Here is a 26712-nt window from a genome sequence, read left to right on the forward strand (position 1 = left end):
GAATTAAAATACTCGCTAAAAAAGGTTTGATAAGCAAGCAAAAAGCCGAAAAACTAAAGTTTAAAAAATATAAATACCCAATCTCTTCACGGTTTCGGTTTCGTAATGAAGTCTTCGTTTCTTGTTAAATTTTGTTTCAACCGTGCTTAACATTTGTAACAGTGCGCTTGAATGTTTTTAGAACTGTTCTGGTACTATTTCCTTTGTATATTTAAATACGGCTGGATATTTTATTCACGACTATAATTTTGTTGTCAAAAACATTCTCATGTGCACGGAGCTGGTTGCTTGAAAGAGATAAATGGGCGAATTTCCTTAACAATAGTTTAAATTGTAATTATTCGCTTAATTTGACTGTAGGTAGCTTTTATCTTTTAATCTTCTTTCTTCAAAGGTTTTCTGTGAGAGATCACTGTGAGCGTTTATTTTATAATTTTTTTTATTTGTTCTTTCACTTATATCATCTGGGGTTATTTTTAAAATATTGTGCAATAAAATTAATAATTTTAATTAATTGATTATAAAAAAATAAATCAAAGAGACGCCCTATCATCTGTGTGCCCTATACTCTTCCCATTATATTAAACATACTATATTCAATACATTATTTTAAAACTATAAACATAATTTTCTTATTCATTTATTTACCAAAGTTGTTGTTAAATTTGTATATGCTTAATCCATATAATTTCATTACACTAATTATAATAATATAGGTACTTAAGTTTAAATAGCAATATAACAATAATCAAACCAAGCCAAATGATGTCAAAATGGACTCAACCTCAAGATCTAAATTTTTTTATTCATACCTAATGTTCGTTAATGCCATCGTAGTTACGAATATGTAATAAAAAACATTGTATACTTATTAGATTCCTTTGACCAAATGTTAACATTTTAACTGAAACGATTTAATCATCATTATTTTTTTAAGTATGAACAGTGGTGGTGTTTATATTATCTTGCAGCCGAATGCTAAATACTGTGTAAAACTTAATTAGAATGTAATACATAGTACTAATAACTAATGATTATACGAACTATTATTATTTATACGTATAATGACGAACAACTGTCACTTTTTTCATTATAAATTATAATATTCTCTTTTTAATTTAGCAACATAAACATTGTCAGATAGTCGTCATGTCAGAAGAAATAATTTAGACTTAGATTTACACTTGGTTAATTTTCACTTGAGTATAAAAATATATGATATTTATAATACAATTATATGTGAATTCCTGTGAATATAGTTTTATTTCTGAGTTAATGTCAAGTTCTTTAATACGTGACGTCATTGAGCATGAAACTTAACCGACATTGTAGAACTAAAATGAAGATACTTGAAGTTCTACGAACTAATACGTTATTAAAATTGTCTTGTATATTTTGTAATCATTTAGTTCATATTTTCAAATGACCTTCAAATGATATGTCTAACGTTGTTATTCTTAAATCTTCTCAAACTTCTTTTATTACAGTTTAATTCAATTTTTATTTTAATATATAATTAAATATAATTTTTAGTATTTTAGTTTTTTTTTTTATTGCAGTACAAACGTGCAGGCGTGCCTCATGTGTATCCGCAAACTCGCACTTGAGCGATGTGGTAGAAGTTTCAAACATCAAACAAACTGTAATGTTACAGGCTATCCTTTACTTCTCTGGTATTCATTAATTAACGGAAAATTCCGAGTGATTTATAACGTCATTTTACATTACATCGTTTAAAAATCGAATAATAAAAAAAATTAAAACAATTTTAATTGCTATTGTGATTTTATAAAATGTTATTTTAAATTTTATCATATTTATAACGTCATTTTACATTACATCGTTTAAAAATGTAATAATAAAAAAATTTAAAACAATTTTAATTGCTATTGTGATTTTATAAAATGTTATTTTAAATTTTATCCTTTGCCTAACTGAAAAAAAAAGAAAATTAAAAGCAATTTAAAAAATGGCGCGATTGAGTGCTTGTAGAACAATCTACACAGTAGTGATGTATTGTTATTAAAATTAAGAGTAGTAACCCAGTGTATATTTAAAATAATTAATTTTAGTGTAGAAATAAAGGTTTTTTTCCGTCACTCTGAAGTTTGTTTGAAGATTATAATATAGTAAGCAAGACAAGAAGTTCCAAGAAACAATTCGAATAACATAAATCACTGTTTATTTATGGTTTATTTACGAAACATTATAGATGTAATGTCGGTCTCGTCTGCCATTACTCAGGTCGGCTTAACTCGTGAATTTTAAACAGGATTTAGTATGGAGCTGCGATTGAACCGGTCTAGTCAATGGCGCGGATAACTCGGCCACATTAATGTTCCAATGAGCGAGTCCATTACAACTAAGGTAAGGATTTAGAGCCGAGATGAGTCAGAGGTTAAAACAGCTGAATCTTAACCGTTTAAGCCCGAATCATGAGCTTAATTTGTATTTTATTGTAATTCATATGGTCCTCGGCAGCTATTAAAAGGTTTGTAAGAAAACAGTTATTTCGTGGCCAAAAATCTGTTACATGTGTAACAGATTTTTGGTATTTTCCACCCATCTGCATTGGAGCAGTGTAGTGGAATTATTTGTAACAACAGTGGGACATTTACAGGCTGAGGATTAACAAAGTAATTCCTCATTACTTTTTTAAAAAGTAGCTTGGAAATGTTACACTGCTAGGCAAAGGCCTCTTCTCATAAGAAGCATTGCTTAAGCTTTTATCAAAAAAACCTCCCCACAGTCTATGTTGGAGGACGCGCGCCATTAAGACGGCTCGTGACTATTATTTATATATGACGGCGACTGCGATTGATCAGCGGCACGCCCGTTATCATATACCTATTTTATATATATATAAAATAGGTATATTATAACTATCCGAGTTGCGTGAACCAACGGTCCCGTTTGGAAGGCTCGAACTGTATTGCTCTCTTTAATAAAATTTAGCTTCCGACTCATCGCTCTCCAAAGAATTCAAAAATGTGACAGTTGTCCCTCCAAACGATTCCGATCACGTGACTCATTACGTCACGGCGTTCACATCCCACAGATATAACAAAATCATCCAAGTTAATAATTCTTCCTAATCGACGACATATATATTATTTATATATATAATAATATTATATACTTAAACCCGCTCCGAAAGGCGCTTCATCTTCGGGAATGAATAATAATTATAATGGTTTAGTTGTTTTCTTTCAATTCGTAATTACAAATATATCATTCAATAATTAGATTTAACATTTTCTTATATCTAAATTCCACAACGTAGTTCAAGTAGAAATTCGGTTAAAACGAATCATGAAGACGTTACACCAGCGTATTAGCAATCTAAAACAAACGCGGGGCTTGGCGAGGCCAGACCACACTGCTTAACGCGAGATTGTTAGTATGAGGATAATCTGCGTAGAGCAATTCGTTTCTTGTTGTTTAAGATCTAAGTTTAATGAAATTAATAATAATTAATATCCACGATTATATAACAGTTTTTAAACTATTTCAACTAATAACCACATCATTATTAAGATACAATAGGATCCCCAAGCGTGTCTATTATTTTCATACGTCACTCAACTTCGTAATATATGTTTTAATATAAAGCTGAAAGCAATAAGTCGACACGTGTTCGAACCGTTCCGTAGACAATAAACCTAGCCTTTTCTATTCTGATTTCCCGACCTTTTAAGGTGAAATTGTTTAATCAAAATATCCTATAGTATAATAGTAATAAAATCAGTTTTCGCTTCATAGTAGGTAATATACTTCTTTAAAGCTATAAATGAGGCAGTAATAAAATTGTATATTATGTATAAAAATGTTTTTTTTTTTTTATATATATAGAACGTTAATAAAGTCTGAACTAAGCAGTACATTTTTTTTGCAAAATATTTATATAATCAGACGTTATTATTGTATGTTATTATGTAGTAGGTATTTTGGTTAAGGCTTTGCACATCACACTAATAGAAAAAAAAACGATAAAGCCGCAACGAGATGCAAAGTTAATGTAAACCAATGATACTGATGATTATTGAAATCATTTATAATACCAATAAAAAAGGGGCTTGTTAATATATATATGTTTTGTTAAAATATTATTGCATAGACAGGAAACAGGGAGGAACGATGACTTGGACATGTCGTCATGGATCCCAGAAAGCGTTCAAAATGCTTCTGTTGCGAAATTTAAAAAAATTGTTAAGGAACGCTTGTGTGCGAAAGGTTACTATACAATTAGTGAGTTTATGTTTGATAGCACACCTTGGGAATGAAACGATCGCCTCCTGGCTGTTTCTACTCATATATAATTTTGTATATAATTAATTTGACGTAAAAAAAAAAAAAAGTCCCGCTGAGTTTCTTTCGCCGGTTCTTCTCAGGTCAGGGTGTTTTCTTTTTCCGAACCGGTGGTAGTGTTTAACTTGACAATCAATAAGAAAGTGTAATACTTCTATATTGAATAAAGGAATTTGAGTTTGAGTTTGAGTTTGAGTTGAGTCATAAAAGAGCATCATGCCGTTCGCCGTCACGGCAAACGAGCCGGTCGTACCCCCGAGACCTAGAATAGATATTTCACATCAAAAAGATAGATGCTAACAAAAGCGTCCAAAAGTCTGTGAAACGACTACGTTTTAATGAAGTGAAACATTTTGTAAAAATACGTGACCTTATGTCACGTACAGATATCATACGTCTTTGTCGTATGCAAATAATGTTGCCACTGAAAAATATTAAGACCATTTCTCCATATTAAAATTTGTGATACTAATATTTAAAACATACTTCGAATCCTTCGAATATGGTATGCCTTTTTGCCAATCCAATGGAGCTACCGCCAAGCGGTGGTACTCTGTATTATGTCTTGTTTTATAGGACACAACGAATATTTATTTAAAAAGCTGTTTTATAATTAAATTTTTCTCAACACGTCACCGGGAATTCTCGTGTTGAGGTTTTTTTTCTTAACAATAAAAAAGTGTAATGCTTAGACTCTGACTACATACAAATATTTACTTTTATATTAATAATAACGAGAGATCTAGACCTTAAATTCCGTTCGTCTATTTTATGACAGTTGCGATTGAATCAGAATTCTAAAATTATATAACTTCATCCTGGTACTGTAATTTTAAATTCTCCCAAAAAAATTAATGACTTTGAAACTGATGAACATATTCCACGTCATGACATCAATTCAATGTAGGCGTTGGTTTACATGAAGACTGGGCCGCCGTGACATCCGTTAATGTTGGCACCCTGGTTGAATTCTTATCGCGGATGACATTGCAATTACAGGTGAAAGTACAAGACACTTCAGTCAGTTGGCTAAACATTAGGAAAGTAGTGCTCTAGAACGGATACGGAATACTTGTTTTGCGATTTTGGCAGTAGTTAACCTTTTATCTGATATCTTCGCAGACTTCAGGTTTTTTTATGATATACTTAAGTTGGCGGACGAGCAAATGGGCCACCTGACGGTAAGTGGTAACCACCATAGACAATGACGCTGTAAGATATATTAACCATCACCAATGCGCCACCAACCTTGGAAACTAAGATGCTAAGTCCATTGTATTACTGGCTCTCTCAACTTTCAAACCGGAATACAACGATACTGAGTACCGCTGTTTGGCGGTAGAATATCTGATGAGTGAGTGGTACCTACCCAGGCGGGCATGCACAATGCCCTGCCACCAAATGTAGTTTCATAAGAGGTAACTCTCTCAAAGTTAACATAATAATATTTATAGGTAATAAATAATGAAGTTAAACTATTTTACTACTTACTAAATAAATTAGTGTGGAAGAAAACACATGTTTATATATTTATTGTCACGATATATTTACATCAATTTATACAAGAGCACCTTTACTTAAACAATAATAATAATTCTTATATACAATCAAAAACACTTAAATAAATAATACAAACTGATGTCACAAGTACTTTTAGTATTTCATCATTCAGCTACATTATATAAATTTAAATATATTTTTCGAAATTACATTTTATATTCACATTAATAACATATAACGATTTTTATTTTTCAATGGGTCACATTGTATACAATAGTTACACTTCTTAACCGTCCCTGGACTAAGGCCTCCTTCCCTGGACTAAGAGCTGATAATTGCTGAATAAAAATGAGGCAGACTTCCATCAAACACAAGCACGTTTCCTCACGAGGTTTTACTTTTTCAATTAGTAAGAGCATTATCTCTTTATATATTATATAACTAAACCAACATCCCTTCTGTGTTTAAATCTGAAAAAAAAAATAAAAAAAAAAAATTGTAGTAGTTTTTTTATTAGGTCAGACTCGGCGTGTGCAAGTGGGCCACCTGATTATACCAATAGAAATAAATATGAGGCATCCCTTACATCGCCAATGCGGTACCGAATGTGGAAAGATGTTGTCACTTGTGTGTGTTGTTACTTTGGCTCACTCGGTTACTTCGAAACGGAACACAACCATGCTAAGTATTGCTGTTTGGCATACTCGAAGACACATAACCTAAAACTAACCCTTCAAAACCAAACTATCATTTATACAATAATATATTATTTAGTAAACTAGATCGTATTAACACCAGAGCCAAAAGAGTGTACATATTTTCAACTCATCAGTTGTGAAACTGGTTCTTATAAGTAATAAAGATCTATGATTTCATAATAGAGATGAATTTAAATATTGAGCGAAGTCTGCATATATTATTTGACTAAATACTGAACGCTCATTGGTCGCTTATTGCGTCATCAGCTTTCACTAACCAATCAGCATTCAGATAACACTAATTATCTGACTTTCATCAGTTTTAGAAACTGGAAGTTACCTAATATGAACTGGTCGATGCTGGGTCCGGACACGAATCTAGTAGAAATCCCGGGATGCATATCTTCTAACAACTTCTGATGCTTCAAATCGAAATTCCACAAAAGGATCCGGTACTTTTGTTTCTCTAAGTCTAATATCACTGTGACAAGATTCTGTAAAGATGAATTAGGTAATTATTAAATTATCTTCTTGTAGGATCAGGATAACTGTCATAAGCTGAAATTATTTGACAAGCGTGTGATCAAGTGTCTAGATTAACCTACTTCGAATACGCCGAAATCAGCAGCGCGTAAGTGCTTCGCGTCGAGCACGAGCACGTGCACGTGCGCGGCGCGAGCACGCAGCTCGCGAGGCACGTGCTCGGCGCACGCGTAGCTCAGTGTGCCCTGCAGAGACAGCGACACGCAGTCTTGGTTGCCCACCTGATATATTTCACTCATTAGTATATTCTTCAATTAATTAATTTTAAATTTTCATTTCATTAATTAATAAAATAATTACTATATGTTAAATTTATTTATTATACAATACAATTATTTAATATCCAATTATTTGTATTTCACACGTTGAGGGAAAGTTCCTTATTATTGACAAACACTACATAGCGCATCTGTTTAATCTATCGTATATGTCGCATCTAACGGGTATGCATAATACAAAAAATGACCTAATGTAGATCCTTGTGACACTCCAGGTGATGTTGCTGTTATCGCCAATTATTGTTAAAAATTACAACGTGTCCAATGCCAAGTACGTACGCGTACAAAAACTAGATTAGCTAATATTTCAAACGAGATAGGGTCATGATAGCCCATTATGAACTATTATATAAATATGATTGACTAAATTTTAACTAGTATTCGATATATTGACTAAATTTAAGTTAATCCCATGGACATTTTCTGCGAGCCCAAATTTTAACAATATAGGGTCCAATTTTAAGAGTTTAAGGTTTTAAGTGTTAGATACATCGAAATAAGGTTGCTTATAAGGTGAGAATTAACCTTGAAGTGTTGCGAGTAGAGCCGAGGCCTGGCCGCAGTGGCGAGAGCGCGCAGCGCGTCTGCTCCGGCGCCGGCCGCGATGCCGTACTCCAGCCCCGCAGATACACCCACGCATAGAGTCAGCAACCACACCGCTAGCTCGGGCTCTGTCAACGAAATATTAGTGTAGTTAAGATATTGCCGTTTTGTCAGAAGTCTTTGAAAAACTAGATAGGAAAGCCGCCAAACTTAATATTTAATTTTTTACCGTTTTTATGTATGCAGGGTCAGGTATTTGGCTTCTGTCTACCACTTAGTCAAAAATATAGCAGTTTTGGTCCTCACGTTATGTTTAGTCCAAATTATTTTACTATAAGCAATAATACTTTGAAATGTTATGTACTTTAGTCTACAGGCTGGTAAAGCACTAATGGCGTTAAGATTGGCTTACATTTGCAATTTCAATGTCGAAGGTCGCTTATCATTAAGTAGTTCTTTCGCCCTCCTTAAAATAACAAAACCATCTTACATTCATTAGCTTTATTTTCTTACTTAAATCTATCTATACAGTACATCCCATAACAGAAACATTCAGATACTCACTATTATTCATCCACAATTTTTTAACAATGCTGAAATCGATGATAGACATCATCGCCACCATGATGATACCCGCCAACGTGGCGCGCGGGATGAAGTAGAACGCCTCCGCCAGCAGCGTTACGGAGAGTAGAACGAGACTTGCTGAAATTCACATTCAAAACCTATTGATGTTAAAAATATAAGCTGGTATTATTCATATTTTTTATGTAATAATCATGGATTCCAAGGATTTAACCCTTATTGGCCACACGCTGTTATTTTTCGTGGCAGAGATTATTTTTGACATTCTTTGTAGATTCAAATTCGCAACTTATTTATCTAGCCAAACAAAATATATTTTGTCAGTAATGGGGACGACAATAGCCCAAGGGGTAGGGATCGACCTGCGACTTTAAAAAAAAAAACATTCTAATATCAAAACATAACTGTTTGTTTCCCAACTAAGCATCAAATCCTGGCAACTAAAGTTAAGCGGCAAACTAAAAAACAACTTACCATTTAAATAAAGAATGTCATTCAATGTCCTCGGCAAACATACAGTTGTAACTTACCTTTAAAAAGCGAGCCGGCGGGAGTGATCACGCCGCTGGCGTGGTTGAGCGCGGTGCGAGTGAAGGAGCCTGTGACCGGCATGCTCTGGGCGAACGATGACAACATGTTGCAGGCACCGATGGCTATCATTTCTTGAGTCGCGTCTACTGTTGTGCTACCCGCTATTTATAACAAATTTAAGCTATTATATCTATTATATCTAAGACATTGATGACTATTAAGGTGACAATTATGTTGACGTAGACGACGACGACGACAACGACGATGATGACGATAATGATCATGATGCTGACAATGACGGTGACGGTAACGATGATGACGATAATGATCATGATGCTGACAATGACGGTGACGGTAACGATGATGACGATAATGATCATGATGCTGACAATGACGGTGACGATGATGATGATGATGACGATAATGATCATGATGCCGACAATGACGGTGACGGTAACGATGATGACGGTAATGATCATGATGCTGATAATGACGGTGACGATGATGATGACAATAGTTATCGTGATGCTGACAATGACGGTGACGATGATGATGACGATAATGATCATGATGCTGACAATGACGGTGACGATGATGATGACGATAATGATCATGATGCTGACAATGACGGCGACGATGATGATGACGATAATGATCATGATGCTGACAATGACGGTGACGATGATGATGACGATAGTTATCATGATGCTGACAATGACGGTGACGATGATGATGATGATGACGATAATGATCATGATGCCGACAATGACGGTGACGGTAACGATGATGACGGTAATGATCATGATGCTGATAATGACGGTGACGATGATGATGACAATAGTTATCGTGATGGTGACAATGACGGTGACGATGATGATGACGATAATGATCATGATGCTGACAATGACGGTGACGATGATGATGACGATAGTTATCATGATGGTGACAATGACGGTGACGATGATGATGACGATAATGATCATGATGTTGACAATGATGATGACGATAGTTATCATGATGCTGACAATGACGGTGACGATGATTATGACGATAATGATCATGATGCTGACAGTGACGGTGACGATGATGATGATGATGATGATGACGATAATGATCATGATGCTGACAATGACGGTGACGGTAACGATGATGACGATAATTATCATGATGCTGATAATGACGGTGACGATTATGATGACAATAGTTATCGTGATGCTGACAATGACGGTGACGATGATGATGACGATAATGATCATGATGCTGACAATGACGGTGACGATGATGATGACGATAGTTATCATGATGCTGACAATGACGGTGACGATGATTAAGACGATAATGATCATGATGCTGACAATTACGTTGACGGTAACGATGATGACGATAATGATCATGATGCTGACAATGACGGTGACGATGATGATGATGATGACGATAATGATCATGATGCCGACAATGACGGTGACGGTAACGATGATGACGGTAATGATCATGATGCTGATAATGACGGTGACGATGATGATGACAATAGTTATCGTGATGCTGACAATGACGGTGACGATGATGATGACGATAATGATCATGATGCTGACAATGACGGTGACGATGATGATGACGATAGTTATCATGATGGTGACAATGACGGTGACGATGATGATGACGATAATGATCATGATGCTGACAATGACGGTGACGATGATGATGACGATAGTTATCATGATGGTGACAATGACGGTGACGATGATGATGACGATAATGATCATGATGTTGACAATGATGATGACGATAGTTATCATGATGCTGACAATGACGGTGACGATGATTATGACGATAATGATCATGATGTTGACAATGACGGTGACGATGATGATAACGATAGTTATCATGATGCTGACAATGACGGTGACGATGATGATGACGATTTTTATATATTTTTTATTGTATTGATTTACTCCCGTTTAATTTTTTTAATAATGTATTGTGTATTTTTTTCAAAAGATCAATAAAGACCATTACATGGATACTACTATTATTTTAAAAAATATTTGTTAATTATTACAAGGGTATAAAAAATACATAAACATCAATTAAAAAAGCTCTTACCGAAGGCCTTCGCAATGGCGATGCTTTCCAATATGGCTACGAGTGGCATAGCAAAGCCTTCAGGTCCGAACACTTGTAGCATATGTTCGAAGTTTAGAGTTTTGTTGTCCACTGTTGTTGAGAACGGCGGTGGTCCGAAATGTGGTAGACCACCCTGAATCGTACCTAATAAACAGTTTACATAGGATTAGGTAATATATAAAACGGTGACAATAATTATATAGACACGAGGACGAAAGGTGAACTAATAACACCTAGTTTCCGACTTCGCAATGCTAATATACTCGTATCCTTCCTAGAGCACGGTATTCGTTTCTATAATAAAATCCCACAGTTATTTTTAACTAGGCCTATTAAAAATTTAAGGCTCATGTCAAAAAATCATTGATAAACAAGGCATATTACTCAATACAAGATTATGTTAAAGATAAAAAAAGTGTAGACATAGTATTTATTGATTTCTAGGCAGGATATATAAAAAATTAAGTGTACTCTACTGACATACTCTGTAATAAATGGTTGAAAAGAGTACTACTGAGTTTCATGTCGGTTCTTCCCGGTAGAGTCTACGTTCCGAAACGATTACCATGGCTATTCAAATGTGTTTTTATAATCCTACTTGAAAAAATAAACTATTTTGACTTTTATTTTTGAATCTATAAGATAATTAGGACGGTAAATAGGAAATTAAAAACTGTTCTGTAGCCATGTTAAAGCTATTTTCCAAAAGATTATCAGTTTAATTAGAAGACATAGTGGCCCACCACTCAATGTGTCTTTTGCTGCAGAAAAGTAGGCACTCGCTCACGCAGATTTATGCTTAATTGCGTAATATGAAAAATTCTAACCTGTAAGTGCGAATGGGGTAATGCCTTGTAGAGATAGCACATAGGCAAGTATCAAGCCAACGAAGACGACCAACGCGTTCCTGGCACGGACCACGTATAGCCAAACGTTAGCCAACACCACGCGAACTCGACCGTCGGTAGATGATGTTGGTATCGTAGCACGCTAGAAGTTAAAAACCGTCATAAACGTTCATTGAATTTATCGCTCTGAATATTCTATTTGGAGAAAACACAAAAAAATAAGTTTTCTTTTTTCTACTACCCAACTTTAATGCAATAATCAGTCCAGGTATATTGTTCCCCAATGTACCTATTCGTTGCAAAGCTTCGTAGCAAAGATGATTTACTCTACATGAAAACGTATATGTCGCTTAGCAAATATCTTAAAAATGATTCGGATTTAAAGAGATTTTTCAAAAGTTTGTTTAAAAACAGGGCGTTAGCCAGTTATCTGCTACTGATTAACAAATAATGGGCTGGACGTAATCATCTTTCGCTCACATAATTTATATGGTGTTAATGTGTAAGCCGCATGGAAAAGATTTGGCAATTTTGGAACAGGTCGCCTGCCTGACGCTAACGATAGGTTGGTTCCTCGCTGCATAAGAACCGCTTACTTGATCCATTGATCGAATGTATTTACTTCATATATTATTAAATTTATTTCGCTTCGAAATTTAACGTAACAAATAATAATAAAAGATATTTTTTTTTTTTCGTAGTATTAGTACTAGAATTGCTCAAATAAGAGCTGAATTATAAAAAAACTTTTATTGGGGATCTGTTAAAATATTAACTTACCACTTACCTTTAACAAGAGTAAGGCGATAATAGTTGATATTCCCAATACAGTATCCCACAATTTTACTGTCTTGATGTTATTGAAGAAATTTATCAATGCCGTTATGAATGTACCACCGGAAGCACCTAGAAGTAACAAACAGACGTTTTTGTTTATACATGATCCTACTTTAATTTTAAAGTAACATTACCGCCTTTTGTGCAATTAAGAATAATAAATAAATATTGGACAACATCACATACATTACTCTGATCCCAATATAAGTTAAAGCACTTGTGTTATGAAAATCAGAAGTAACGACGGGGCCACAAACACCCTGACCCAAAACAACATAGAAAACTAATGAACTTTTTCTACATCGACTCGGCCGGAATCGAACCCGGGACCTCGGAGTGGCGTGCCCATGAAAACCGGTGTACACACTACTCGAACACGGAGGTCGTCCAATAATATAATCATTTGTTCGCAAATATGCTCAAAAAAGGTAAAAATAAGTATAAAATTTTTCTCTTCTTTTAAAATCTAGTTCATCAGTTTGTTAAACCTACGTTCATCAGTTACGAAATCCGTAACGAAACATTAATAGCCATTATCGTGTTTAGGAATCGGTTCAGTTCCCGGACACGCGTAACTGCGTTGCATATTGAATCAATAAGAACGCTATTTGTAATTCAAACTGAGCGCATGCACGATGTTCGTCGAGTAACTTGTGAACAACATATCATCCAAGACAAGTCGAGCAAATGGTATTATCTCAGTATACCAAATAGAGCTGTCTTTATTAAAGCTCGCACCAAGAAATGAGTACTATATTTCTCTGAAAATACATATGTATAGGGAACCTTGAAAATCGACTCAAGAGCCCATGGTGGCGAAATTTAAAATGTATTAAGTGATTTAAAACATGAATTGGGACATTGAAATGTACACAGATATTGTAATTATTAAGAAGGAGTTTCAGTAAAAAAATCTCCGGGTTTGAATTAAATGCTTCTGGAATAAGACTCCAGTTAGCCAAAACATTTATAGAATTTATCATTTTTTATAGAATTGCATGACTTTTATCTTCCATTTTGTTTCCATTCCAGTTTTTAAATTATGAATAGGATATGTTGGGTTAAAACTATACAAAAGTATACAAAAAATAATAACTGCATTTTCTCTCGACTAAGGATATAATAAAATTATGTAGGTACAGCTGTGTTGTCAATAAATGTATTATTATATAATACATTTGTTGTCAATAAATGTATTATTATATAATACATTTATTGTCAACACAGCTGTACCTACAATTACCACTTTTGCCGACGTTCTTATAAATGCGGTTTTGATAGATTTAAATAATATACTTGGATCAGCTTTACTATAAATATTAGGGCATAATATAATGCAACATACCCGCTGATTTGGTCTATTTCTTAACTTTTTATTAAAATTAATTGTTTCTATACGATAACCGTAATATATTTAATGTATTAAATTCGTAAATATTTTAAGGAAATTATGAATAAAAATTTCATGGTTCTTGAGTTAGAGCTAGCGATACTGTCGAAAAAAACCCTGTTACCAATAGTATTGATCAAAACGATACTATCGATATCCTGAATAGTTTTCGAGGTCAGCTATCGATATTTTGACTATCGATAGTTGACCTCTATGTGAGACCGCGACACAGTAATACATGTTTACAAACAGCTCGACCTCACACATGAACTCACAAAATTAACCACAGAAGCGTCATTAGTCATTAGTCTTTGCGCAGGTCTATAGTATTCACAAAAATTTAGAAAAACCAATAAATTAATCAATGCCATCTATTGTCGCATCAGGATATTACTACGAATTCAGTGCCAGCTCGTTTGTCCCAATCCGATGCAATCATTACATCTAACATATAGAGAGATTCAAAAATTCAAAGATTCAAAATAAGTGTTAATAATATTTTAAATCACTATGCCGCTTTCAATGGCAGGATGAGTAACGACCAAACAGTAGAACAACTTTGACCGTTGACCTTGAATTGACTTGATATCATTGGTCGGATACAAAATTATCTCCATTGTTAACAAATATACATAATTGATTACTGAAAAAATGGTATAAATGTCTACAAAGACGTTTGCCAAATTTTAGATGTTTGTTGTGCAACATATCAGGTAACAAGGAATACGTGTCTTTCTGCCATTGAATATAGTATATATTGCAATATTCAAGCAATAAATGTATATATAATATACCTGTTATATGAAACAATGACTTGAGTTGACTCGCCGATATTTGCAGCGCCGCGGCCGTCGTGAAACCACTTATGACTGGCTTTGATATGAAGTCTAAAAGAAACCCTGCAATTTAAGCATTTTTTAAAATAAAGACAATAATTTAATTGCATTATTTCAAGGGATTAAATACAAACAAACTCAACAATAGTCAATGTCGACTCCGTATTCTCTAACATCGCTAGCAAGCCCTAACAGTCCAACCATGACGATTCCTCGTGAAGGAACCGGGCACCAACACATTCCCCTTAGTGCCAATGTATCCATTACCATATACTGTCCAGCTACTACAAAACATAGTGAGCCGTGATGGCCCAGGGGTTACCAGACGTGAATCTTAACCGATGCTTCCTAGTTCAAAGTAAATTTTCATGTGCCTAATTGGTGCTCATCTCACTCTCGGCAGTGAAGGAAAACATTGTGAGGAAACCTGTTCGTGGCGGATGAAAATCTGCTATATGTATCCACCAATCCTCAGTAGCAAAGTGAAATAAGTTCCAAATCTTCTTCTAATCTTAAAGTAGAGGATGCCTTAGCCCAACAATGGATCAGTTTCTATTATGGCTATGACACATGTGCTCATAACTAAGTATACATTTAAAACTTCAACGCGATTGTTTCGGTTGGTCGAACTGACTATTTTAATTAGATTTATAAATACGAATAGATACGTAATGAACATTATATTCCGTATCGTTAAATTAAACTTAAATATTTTTTTTTATATATATTAATTTCGTACGTTCTGGTTAATCTGAAACTGGATCGAAAGCCAGTTTTTGTTTTAAGCAATATCGTTACGTCGTTTAACAACATTGTATGATTGTATGTTTGCCGATTATAGGTTTTGGCGGTCTAATTATAAGATTAAGGTACATCACAAATCAAGAGTTAGCAACTGCATTTAATATTTTACAAAGATAAGCTATTTTTAATAAAAATACTTTATTACGAGTATTCGCTGTCACTAGTTGTGAACTTTACTTAACAGGAATTTATGGGAAACCCATTAGTTAGAGTGAGGTAGACTTATTAGTTAGAGACTAAGCCAATAAGGTAAAAGTAAGTACAGTACCAGGCTTTACTTTATCAAAGTACTAATTTTTTTGCTTCATAATAATTATCAGCTTCATCATCATTATCTTGTCAGGGACAAGACATCCACTATTGGACAAAGGCTTCCCCCAAAGATTTCCAAGATGACTAGTCTAGCACTATCCGTATCCAACGGCTTTCACAATGCTTACAAAATTGTCGGTCAGATTCTTCTGGCTCGCGGTCGGAACTCGAGAGCTTTTCGACCCTAGCGGCCATCAGTTCATTAGCAGTGTATATAGAGCTACTTGACAATTTAAGACCGTTACTAATACAGATATCTGTTTTCAAGCGTAGCTTATCTAATATATCATATTAAAATCAATAAAATTAATTCAGGCTTACCTAACTGTAATACTCCCAGCAATAGAATAAGACATCCTGATAAGAATGTCGCGAGGTAAGCGAAATCTGGAGACTTGGCCACATATTTGGCCAAAAGTGCGGCTAATATGGCCGTTGGACCAACTGTCACATCCTTACAACTACCGAATATGGCGTAAACTATACCCGGAAATATACTTGAATAAAGTCCGACCTGAAATAAAAAAAATAGATGTGTCTTGGCATCTCTCAATCTCGCGTGCAATCTCGTGTGAGTTAAAATAATTTGAGAAAATACTTTAAATAATATTATATGAAACCGTATAAAATAGAAAAAGACAGCGACAGAGAAAGAGATGCAATATTCGTGACGATTTCTGTCAGTTTACTCAACTGTAAGCCGCGTAAAAGAACTTCGCTCCAAAAATTAATGTGTGTGCAACAGAGACCGAATCCAAACGTTTTGGCGTCAGCAAATTTTTGAGTTACCTTTAGAAGAGCTTTACATTAAAACTCGACCCTAAAATTATACTCTCATTCTGTATAAAGAAGTGTCATTTAATAAATAATCGATACTTTTAGCGATATATAGATAATATAGACATACATTTCAATTCCATAAATGAATACCAATCAATCTCTCTACGCGTACCCAGTACTGAATAACGATTTACGTACGTCGTAAAATATTACTACGCCATAATTTATGTCAACCATAGGAGTTTTGAATGTTACTTATCTATAAAAAATAAGAACTGAGATGGCTCAGTGGTTAGATGCCTGAATGTTAGCCGAATATCGTGAGTTCAATCACGGGCAAGCATATATTTACATAGGCTTAATTTGTTTTTTTATAATAAATAATCACGCGCTCGGTGGTAAAGCGAAACATCGTAAGGAAACCTGAATTTGTCAGATAACGCAATCGTCACTGTTGCAATGTGGTGGACTAAGCCCTTAACCGTCTATTCAAACCGAGGCTATTGACTTGGTTTTTACTTTTTCTTATTAAAGAAAAAAATACTTTGTTAGACGTGCAGACAGATTCCTCGACTTTCATCCACATCACAGCAAAGCTTCTGCCGATTTATGGAACATAGAAATAGCCTACAATACAATAGCCAAAGGGATATTAATAAAATTACTGGGATATACGAAAAAAATAACATTTTTAAAATAATATTATTTAAAATGCAACTAGGGACTGATTAATGACAATTGATCAAAATATATCTTCTATTGTGGTGTGAAAGAGATGGCGATATGTGTAAGGCCAATCAATGGATGTAAGATATCAACGTCGCAAAGACAATAATTTTAAATTGACTTTTTTTATATTATTCAGGTAGCTATTTTTTCAACTTTTATATTGCAAACATAATCTGGAGAACACATGGCTATTTTTTTTCAAATATATAACTAATTCTTCGATTTTTTTTATATAAGAAAATATCGACATAAAAGAAAATTGTAATTTTGTGTAAATGAAGTACGCACGGGTAAGCGTAGCCACTTCCAGCGATAAGAACAGTCGCCATACAAATATTTCCCAAAAGCTATGCTAGCTCCCATACTATTACGTATAAAAACTTGTAAACATAAAGACAAGGAAAGTATTAACTTTCTCGTGGTTGTATAATAATATTATTAATGACAAAATCTTATATTTTGAACTTTCACTCGTCTTCTAATCGGATGAGAATCTAAAATGACGTGTTAATCTTAAAACTCCACATAAGTATAATATTCCATAGAAATACTTAAGTATTACTGAGTCTAGGACAGCGAGTCTCTTCCTAAAGGTAGCATGAAACTTCGCCATTTTTTTTTATGTTATAGGTGGCAAACGAGTAGGAGGCTCACCTGATGCGGCGGCGGAAAGGCATACACTACCAAAACCGAAGAAAGTCTGACAACAGGACTGGCCGCTTCTCGTCGCCCTCTAAGACCTGTGCATCTGTTTATAAGAAAACGGCATCACCCAAGTCTTAGCAATAGGCGAACCTTTTACGGCTTCGAGTATAAACTCTTCAAGATTTTTTCTCGGACGCTATCAAAGCGTCAACAATTTGCATTAGCTATCCATCACACTAAGAAAGAATATACATACTCTATCACTGCTATATAGCGTCCTGTTTTTATCCATTTAAAATATATTTTCATTAAGTATCGACTAATAATGAGAACAATCTTAACGCACTACCCGTAAGTTCTTCTCATACCTATGAATTGAATTCATTTGATGTGGCCGCTGTAAAACTATAGAATGACCGTTCATTTTTATTAATATATATTTATATAATACTCATGCTATGCATTACTTTTGATCTCACTTTTCATACTTTATTGAATTTCCTCTCAGTATATAAAAGGTTATCTTGAGATTTCTTATTGGAATAAGTCCGCCGACGACTTTAAGCGACGTTTAAAAGCCTAAGCCTAACCACGAAGAAGCAAGGAATATATTATATATAAATTTTGCATCATGTACTTAGCGAGGTAAGAAGGATTTTAATATTTATAAAAATATGTTTCTAGATCTATCGTTCTGTGTGGAGTGGGCCGTGGGCACTATGTCTCTAGAGACAGAAATTATTTACTCTTTTTGGAATTGAATTCAAAAGTGACTTGTACAGTTGTTAATTATACAATTGAGGTATGAAGTAAAAAATAACCCCCCAAAAACATTTTCATGTAAAATATAACCAAGATGAGACCATATGACTCGTACTGTCAAAAGGTTATATATGAGGTCTACCTCATGTCGAGCCAAATTTCAAATACTACACGCCCTAACTCTACAAGGCCTAATTTTATAACTCTACACTTAGTTAAAATATGTGGCTTGGTCATTTCACTACATTCCAATGGGCGTAAAGTGAAAAATGTATACACTGTTCATTAATTTTCTGTTATACAATAATTCTTGTAGTAACGAAACGCTTAGCTCGTGCTCTCGCTACCGTGCCACTAGATTAAAACAATCCACAAATGTCTAACAGCAAACTGCAAAAGCCTTCTTTAATATATGTTAATGCTTATTAAGTAAGCACTCTGTGTAACCAGCTTTCGCCGGCGTTTTTTCCGAACCGATACGACTTGGGAACCTTCAAAAAAGAGCCTACACCTTTTTTTAAAAGCCTGGTATTGCAGATGTGCATGAGAGGTGGTAGCAACCTATGCCATAAAAAAGAGACCGCCGATGTTGCTGTGAAAATCAAGTATTTTACCTGAGGTGGTAGGCCAGCTAACATAGCATACGCTATCCCCTGCGGTATCGATGTGAGACCGACTGTTATACCTGAAATATAAAAAAAATAAGATATTTAGATGTACTTGAATCGAAATATTTCGTCACCAACATCGATTTCACTTTTAAAAAAGCAATAAGATTTGTATTGAAATTGGAAATTTGATGAAACAAACAATGGCCTAACAACATTTACTTATCGACAACGATAAGATTTATCAAATAATTATGAAGTAATAGAGTATCAGATAAATCAGGACACTCCGATACTTATAAACTAGTCTTATACCAAGATATATACAAAATTATGTATTGCTTATATACTGAAAATTATTTTCAAATTATTTTCCTATTTTTAGTTAACTGTACGTGTACACTATTCCCGATTTTAGTCCTGCCTTAATCCTAAATAGAGGTTACCTGGAAGAAGTCACTGTAGTCTGTAACTAATAAGACCGTCTTTGCATTTTTGTTACAATTTAACTGTTTTCCTTTTACAATTTTGCAATAAAGACTAAATCAATCCATATCAAAAGATCGCTGTTTTTTTAAAGCACATCACTCAAATACCGCTGATTATTTTGACATGACATTTGTCACATTATTGCAGCGTGTTTCAGACAATATTTTTGGCCAAACATTACGATACAATATAATTCAACATAGCCACATCGACGCATGGCCGGGTCTGTTAGTAAATAAATAAACTGACGTAACTACAAAGTTATGTATGTAAATGACAACAACTACAAAGTTGACAATTGAATGAATACGTAATAAAAATACGTAAGAACATTTTATAATGTTTTATATTCATTATTAGATTGCGTTGATGTTTTTACAAGCTAATCTTCTAAATTTTAAACCAGATTCACACATACACACGAACTAAAATTTTGCACACAATTTTTAGAGCTGGCAACAAAAGAGCCTAATAATTTTATTAATAATCATTTTTCATTCATTGCCTATCACGACTATTCATTCATTTCTTAAATGACCTGAATGGGTTTGTTTGATATTCATCTCTTCAGCTGTTATTAATTTAATTATAAATACTGTAAGTTGTTTTACTAATGTTATTACGGATATTATTACGGATGACATTGTCATAATGAACACTTACTGAGCACGAGGTAGAAATACTTAGTACCTAGTAAAATATTTATGTAATGTTATCAATAAATGATACAATGATATTTGAAAAATAAAAATAAATACATGTTTTTACGAACCTGCTATGGCATCTCTTAGCAAATACTCCAAGCAATAATTCGGCAACCATATGGATATCGGGAACCTTCGTCTCCATGATTCCATGTTGCAAAACTTACTCGCTGTATTCCGCCATCTTTTACGTCTCCCTGCACAAAATAATAATACATTATATCATAAAAAATACTATTTTATGAATGAATTAATAGCAAATTTATTTATAAATATAACAAGATACATTGGCAATAGTCCAGATAATATCAATACATAACAATTATAGCTTTACCGATCGAACCGCTCATTCTGATGTTTTTTCAAAAGATTTTAACATACATTCGATTAGAGGCGTGTCGCGCCCGTCACGTTATATACTATAATGAGGTATGGACGATCACGATACACGCGTACTGCAGACGAAACGAAATTTAATACAGGAACGGTCTTATCATCTCATTCATTAGTAGTGAGCGTTGTTTTTACAAACTTTTATTTTGCATCACCTGTTTGTGTGTGTGTGTGCGTGTGTGTGTGGGTGGGTGTCCAATCTTGCACCTGAATTTTAAATCACTCAACCGATTGAAATGAAATTTAACACATTTATGGTAGCATCTCAGTTTTTGTTTTTCTTTTTGTTTTTTTTTAACTACTATTAATTCTTGCGATCGCCTAATTTAGTTATAATTATGGTACTGTGCCATACGATGTTACGATACCATAGACAATCATACAAGCATTGTGATTAAGATAAAAAATGTGGCATTTCTTTTCAATTCAAAATTATATTCTTTAATACAATATAGAAGCATTTATACGCAATTAAAAATTACCACCGGTCCGGAAAAGGAAATGACCCTGACCTGAGACGAACCGGCGATAGAAACTCAGCTGGGTTTTTAGCTAATTTTATAAAAAAATACTGTTTTTCGTGATAGCCTTTTGAATAGATACTAGTAAAATTCGCGAAAGACATTAATAGTACGCAGGTTTATGCGCGACCACAGGTCTTTCTCTATTCGAATAATGTCATAAGTACAATTAGAGAATAATCTCACATTATTATGTGTAGGATCAATGGCCTTACGTACTTTTCAAGGCACGTCGGGGTACCACATTAAACATTCCAATACCAGGCAGCTGTCGGAAAATAAATTTAGTCCCTATATTTGTACCCGGACCATCATGTACAAGCTAGCCACTTGGCCAACGAGGCGATTATCATTAAAAAGACGAGACATTCTAATTATGAAATAGGATGCATAATTTATTAAGTAAAAGTAATTCTAGTATCAAGTAAAACTAGTTGTGACACCTACTGAGTAAAAGTTTTAGGAAATACGGCAAAACTAGTGTTTAATAATTCATTATTTGAGAAAGTAAGACAAGTCAATGTGTGTGTGTGTGTGTGTTACTTTATGGAATGTTATCAAGTCGTGTTGTTTACGTAAACGATACAATACTAAATGCAACAGAGATATTTAACGGTTAGTCAAGTCATGGTAATTACTTGATGGTACGGCTTTGTGCAAGCAGCATGTACCATGCACTCAGTAGGTACAGTCAGTCGTAAACTCTTAGTACATTTAGAAACTAGCATTAAACAGAAAACTGCACATAAAATTAAACTAAAATAGTATAATAACTAGGTTCAAAATAGTGTACATTGCGACGCAATATGTCATACTCAATCGGTAAAGCAGATTATCGCGCATACTGAGCACACGAAAATAGACCTTAAGGTGACGAACCTTTTCTTATCGCGACTGTACATATTCTATCGACAAACAGCAATACTTAGTATGGTTGTTTCAGTTGGAAGGGTGAGTGAGGCAGTGTAAATAAAAATTAATAAGAATGAAAATAGTTTTGCAGACCGTACTTACACCGTACCGTTAGTTTAGTGACACGGATTGTAGCGTGCGTTACGGCTGAATCCTAATATTTCGAAACATTTGTAAACAAGCTATAGTTGAGTGATATTATACTTAACGTAATTATTTTAAAACAAAGATTTGTATATTATGAGAGTAGATAATAGATTTTACGATACAACGGATAATATAACTGCGTGAACGAGTTCCTGTTTTAATAATATAAACCTATGTATATATTTTTATGATATAGGTTGGCGGACGGGCAAATGGGCCACCTGATGGTAAGCGGTCACCACTACCCGCAAACATTAGTGTTGTAAGAAATATTAACCATATCTTACACCACCTGCGTTGGCAGTTAAGATGTTGTCCCTTGTGCCTGTAGTTCCACTGGCTCACTGACCCTTCAAACCGGAACACAGCAATACTAAGTATTGCTATAATGATTATGAGTGGGTGATACCTGCCCAGACGGGCCTCCACGAAGCCCTACCACCAAATTATTTAAAAAGATACCAAAACATTACTAGTAACATATGTACCTACTAATAGTACATATGTATGTTACTAGAAACTCTAGCACTTGAAAATCGTCATTTTACAAAACTATATTAAGTGAAGCTACCACCGGCTCGTATGTGTGATTCGGTGTAGATTCTACCGAGAAGAATCAGCAAAAAACTCTTGTTAACTTACTCTCTTAGTTAACTTACATAGGAACATTAATAAATATAAATTAATATTCGTATTAAAATATTTTCAGCAAGCGACATGTCGGCTAAAAGACTATTAATACCTACTACTCCGACTAAGCTAAGTAATATCTTCTCCTATTTACAAAAGACATTTTGAATATCTTTGCTGCTATTCGCGCTGCTTTTGTTAGATCGCTGACCTTGACAAAATAATAGCGCTCAAGTTGAAGGTTCGACTGAAGTTTCATTTTCATTATTCGCTTCGTCACGACGTAGTTTAAGTAATAGCTTGTCATGCGTTACCAATGGATGACAACAGAGATTCATACCTTTCCTTTTTTCTGGATCAATAAATACATTATATTATTTTAAGCCGTTCCACGCAGTTGAACCAACAACATTAAAGAAGTTTGTTTTACAATACAAGTGTACTGTAGAACAGTGTTCTAATAATTAATTATTGGCAAAAGAAAAATATACACTTTTGAATCATTATTTTACAGAACTATGTAAACTATGAACTTAAGTAAACTACCACCGGTACGGAATGTAGGTTCCATCGATAAGAACCGGCAAGAAACTCAGTACCCTTTTCCAACATTTAAAATATAAAGTTATATTAAATAAATAAATAATAAATAAATATTGGACAACATCACATACATTACTCTGATCCCAATGTAAGTAGCTAAAGCACTTGTGTTATGGAAATCAGAAGTAACGACGGTACCACAAACACCCAGACCCAAAACAACATAGAAAACTAATTAACTTTTTCTACATCGACTCGGCCGGGAATCGAACCCGGGACCTCGGAGTGGCGTACCCATGAAAACCGGTGTATACACTACTCGACCACGGAGGTCGTCAAATATTCGTATATTGAATACAATTAGTAAAATACAATTGTATATATAATATATCCTGTCTGAAAGTCAACAAGTATTCCTCCACGATTTATTATTAACATCTACATAATATTTTGTTGAATAATACGCTTTATTTATTCATGTTTTTCTTAACAAATGGTTTAAATTTATGACTCGACAACGTTAAAAATATCTGTATCACCAAATACCTTGCATCAAGAAGGTTTTATTGACTTTGCGGAATGGGAATCTTGGCGTATGCTGATCTATACGTGGTGTATCATACAATGATAATCACAGATTCTATGAAAGCGATTAATGTTACTCTGAATATATGTACTTACATAAGATTGTGGTCAATATTTGACGCAACTGTGAGTATTCCTACTTTGTTAAAAACATCCTGAAGGGAGTCCTAGCGCCAATATTATAAATAGACCGGGGTGCTCTCTCTTGTTAAATAAAAACCGATTAAATATCTATAAAGAAGCAAAATATACTAGATGAGGTTATCAATATCAGTTAGTTGTCTAACTTTTCTGCACCGCGTATGATACGGAGCTAAGACTTCAAATAAAGGTGTCTAACTTTTACTTAATCTATATTTCTTGTTTGTTTTCGCTTTATTTTTATTCATAATCATAGTACTATATTAAAGTGAAGTTAGCACGTAATGCATAAACTCAGCCGCTGAAACGGGAGCCCACGTACGTCCTGTGAGAACGCACCTTTGGTTAGGTCGTTGTCGGAACGGTGAAGACGCTATACGGATCGCGTGCAGTTCACTGCCGACGAGAGGAAGCAAACCGAGGGCTTCGTGAACGCCAGCGGGGAATGTGCGATGTGTTTTGGTCTCGTCCCTGTTATGGGGTTGATCATTTTGATCTTTTCATCATTGAATAAAATATTGCATGTTTCCTTAGTACAGGTGACTTTTTAAATGTGTTAATATAAATCTATTATACTATTTTTAATATATCATACTTATCAAAATGAATAGATGTTCATTTTTATTTAAAAAGATTGTTCAATAAAATTAAACAACCAGTTGAATGCGGTAGGAAGTATTATCACAAGTATAAGCAAAGAGATAACTTGGCATAAAATAAATTGTTCTAATAAAAAATAATTCATCATAATAAAAAAATAAGGCATAAACTCAACCATACATAAGAAAATAACACAAAAATAGTAATAGAACAACAAAATAATTTATATCAAAATTATATAATTTTTAACCAAAACCTGAACTAGCTATATTATAAAAATAATCAATATATTATATTATACATATTTAAGAAGAGAATGTAGATAATTAAAATTTTACTGGTAGGAAGTTAGACTAATTAATTTGTGCTTCAACCAGACCTGTGCCGAGTCCCCTAGTTCTAATAATATAGCTAATTCCCCTCATGATGCCTGACTAGATAGATTTTATTTCAATCCTATTTCCCTAAAATCCAGTAGTATACGGTATAAGTACACGCAGCAGAACTTACATGAGAAACACAAAATAAAACGTGTCAAGACTTCATATTAAATCTCTTATAATAAAAATATTAATTCCATAGTAATCATTTCGAGGCTTGTAGTATTAGCTTATCAGAAACCATGACAATACAAATATGAGCATTTTATTTCTTAAAGTCATTCACTGAGTCAGGCTTAAAAAGATTAGAATTCAAACAGCTAGACAAATTGAAACTTTATAATGTCTAGTAAGATCAATCTGCAGTGAAGTTAGTAAACAACGGAGCCCACTTTTCTATGTAACTATGTTGCATAACAAATGTTACTTTATCTCATAATTATAAAATATTTTGAAAGTTTTACATAAATCTAAATACCTAGTTGTTTTTGCAATTTATTTATTTAAAAAAAAAGTATTATCTTGGAGTATAAGTGTAATAATATGTCACATGCATAGTAATATCTGGAAATAAACAACCAAACCATAATAAATATATATATCATAAATATTTTTGTGTATTATTTTTTTATAAATGTCGAATATAAAATAACTATTACAATCTACAATTATTTCCAGTTAAATACACAAATCAAATGCAAAGTAATTAGTAAGTATGATTTAAAAATGGAACAAGTCATTAAATTAGAATAAAATGACAGGGGTTTTTTTTTAAATATTTCGTATGACGAACGATTTAGTATTTTATTCCATCTAAAAAAAAACTACAAAAATCTTATTATTTTAAATATATTTTGTAATAAAAAACATACCTAACAGGGGTTGCCGCGGGTCATCTGTGTTCATGCTTATTGCGCTTGCTAATATCCATTGTCTGATAAACTGGAATCTAATATATATTACATGTTTCAATAATAATCGTATTTCTTGCTACACTGTTTATTTA

The 26712-nt window shown here is 33.8% G+C and overlaps 1 protein-coding gene across 3 annotated transcripts; it reads right to left on the bottom strand.

The window, feature by feature from the left end:
• Positions 1-5991: 5991 nt before the first annotated feature.
• On the bottom strand, positions 5992-26712 carry LOC125065972 (sodium-independent sulfate anion transporter-like). 3 transcript variants are annotated; one of them, XM_047673837.1, is made up of 14 exons: positions 26579-26712; positions 20923-21051; positions 19668-19738; positions 16459-16651; positions 14980-15084; positions 12746-12864; positions 11938-12100; positions 11090-11254; positions 8986-9147; positions 8435-8575; positions 7853-7998; positions 7112-7270; positions 6847-7000; positions 5992-6278 (listed from the first exon to the last, which is right to left on the bottom strand). In XM_047673837.1, exons 1-14 carry the CDS (start codon positions 26610-26612, stop codon positions 6250-6252), a joined length of 1770 nt encoding a protein of 589 aa, XP_047529793.1. In that variant the 5' UTR covers positions 26613-26712; the 3' UTR covers positions 5992-6249. The 3 variants fall into 3 exon arrangements, with proteins under 3 accessions (XP_047529793.1, XP_047529794.1, XP_047529795.1); XM_047673838.1 differs by lacking the exon at positions 26579-26712 and adding an exon at positions 21189-21275; XM_047673839.1 differs by lacking the exon at positions 5992-6278 and having other exon boundaries at positions 6859-7000; positions 7112-7186; positions 7225-7270.

Source organism: Vanessa atalanta, chromosome 8, assembly GCF_905147765.1.
Source record: "Vanessa atalanta chromosome 8, ilVanAtal1.2, whole genome shotgun sequence".
NCBI classification, from domain to species: Eukaryota; Metazoa; Arthropoda; class Insecta; order Lepidoptera; family Nymphalidae; genus Vanessa; species Vanessa atalanta.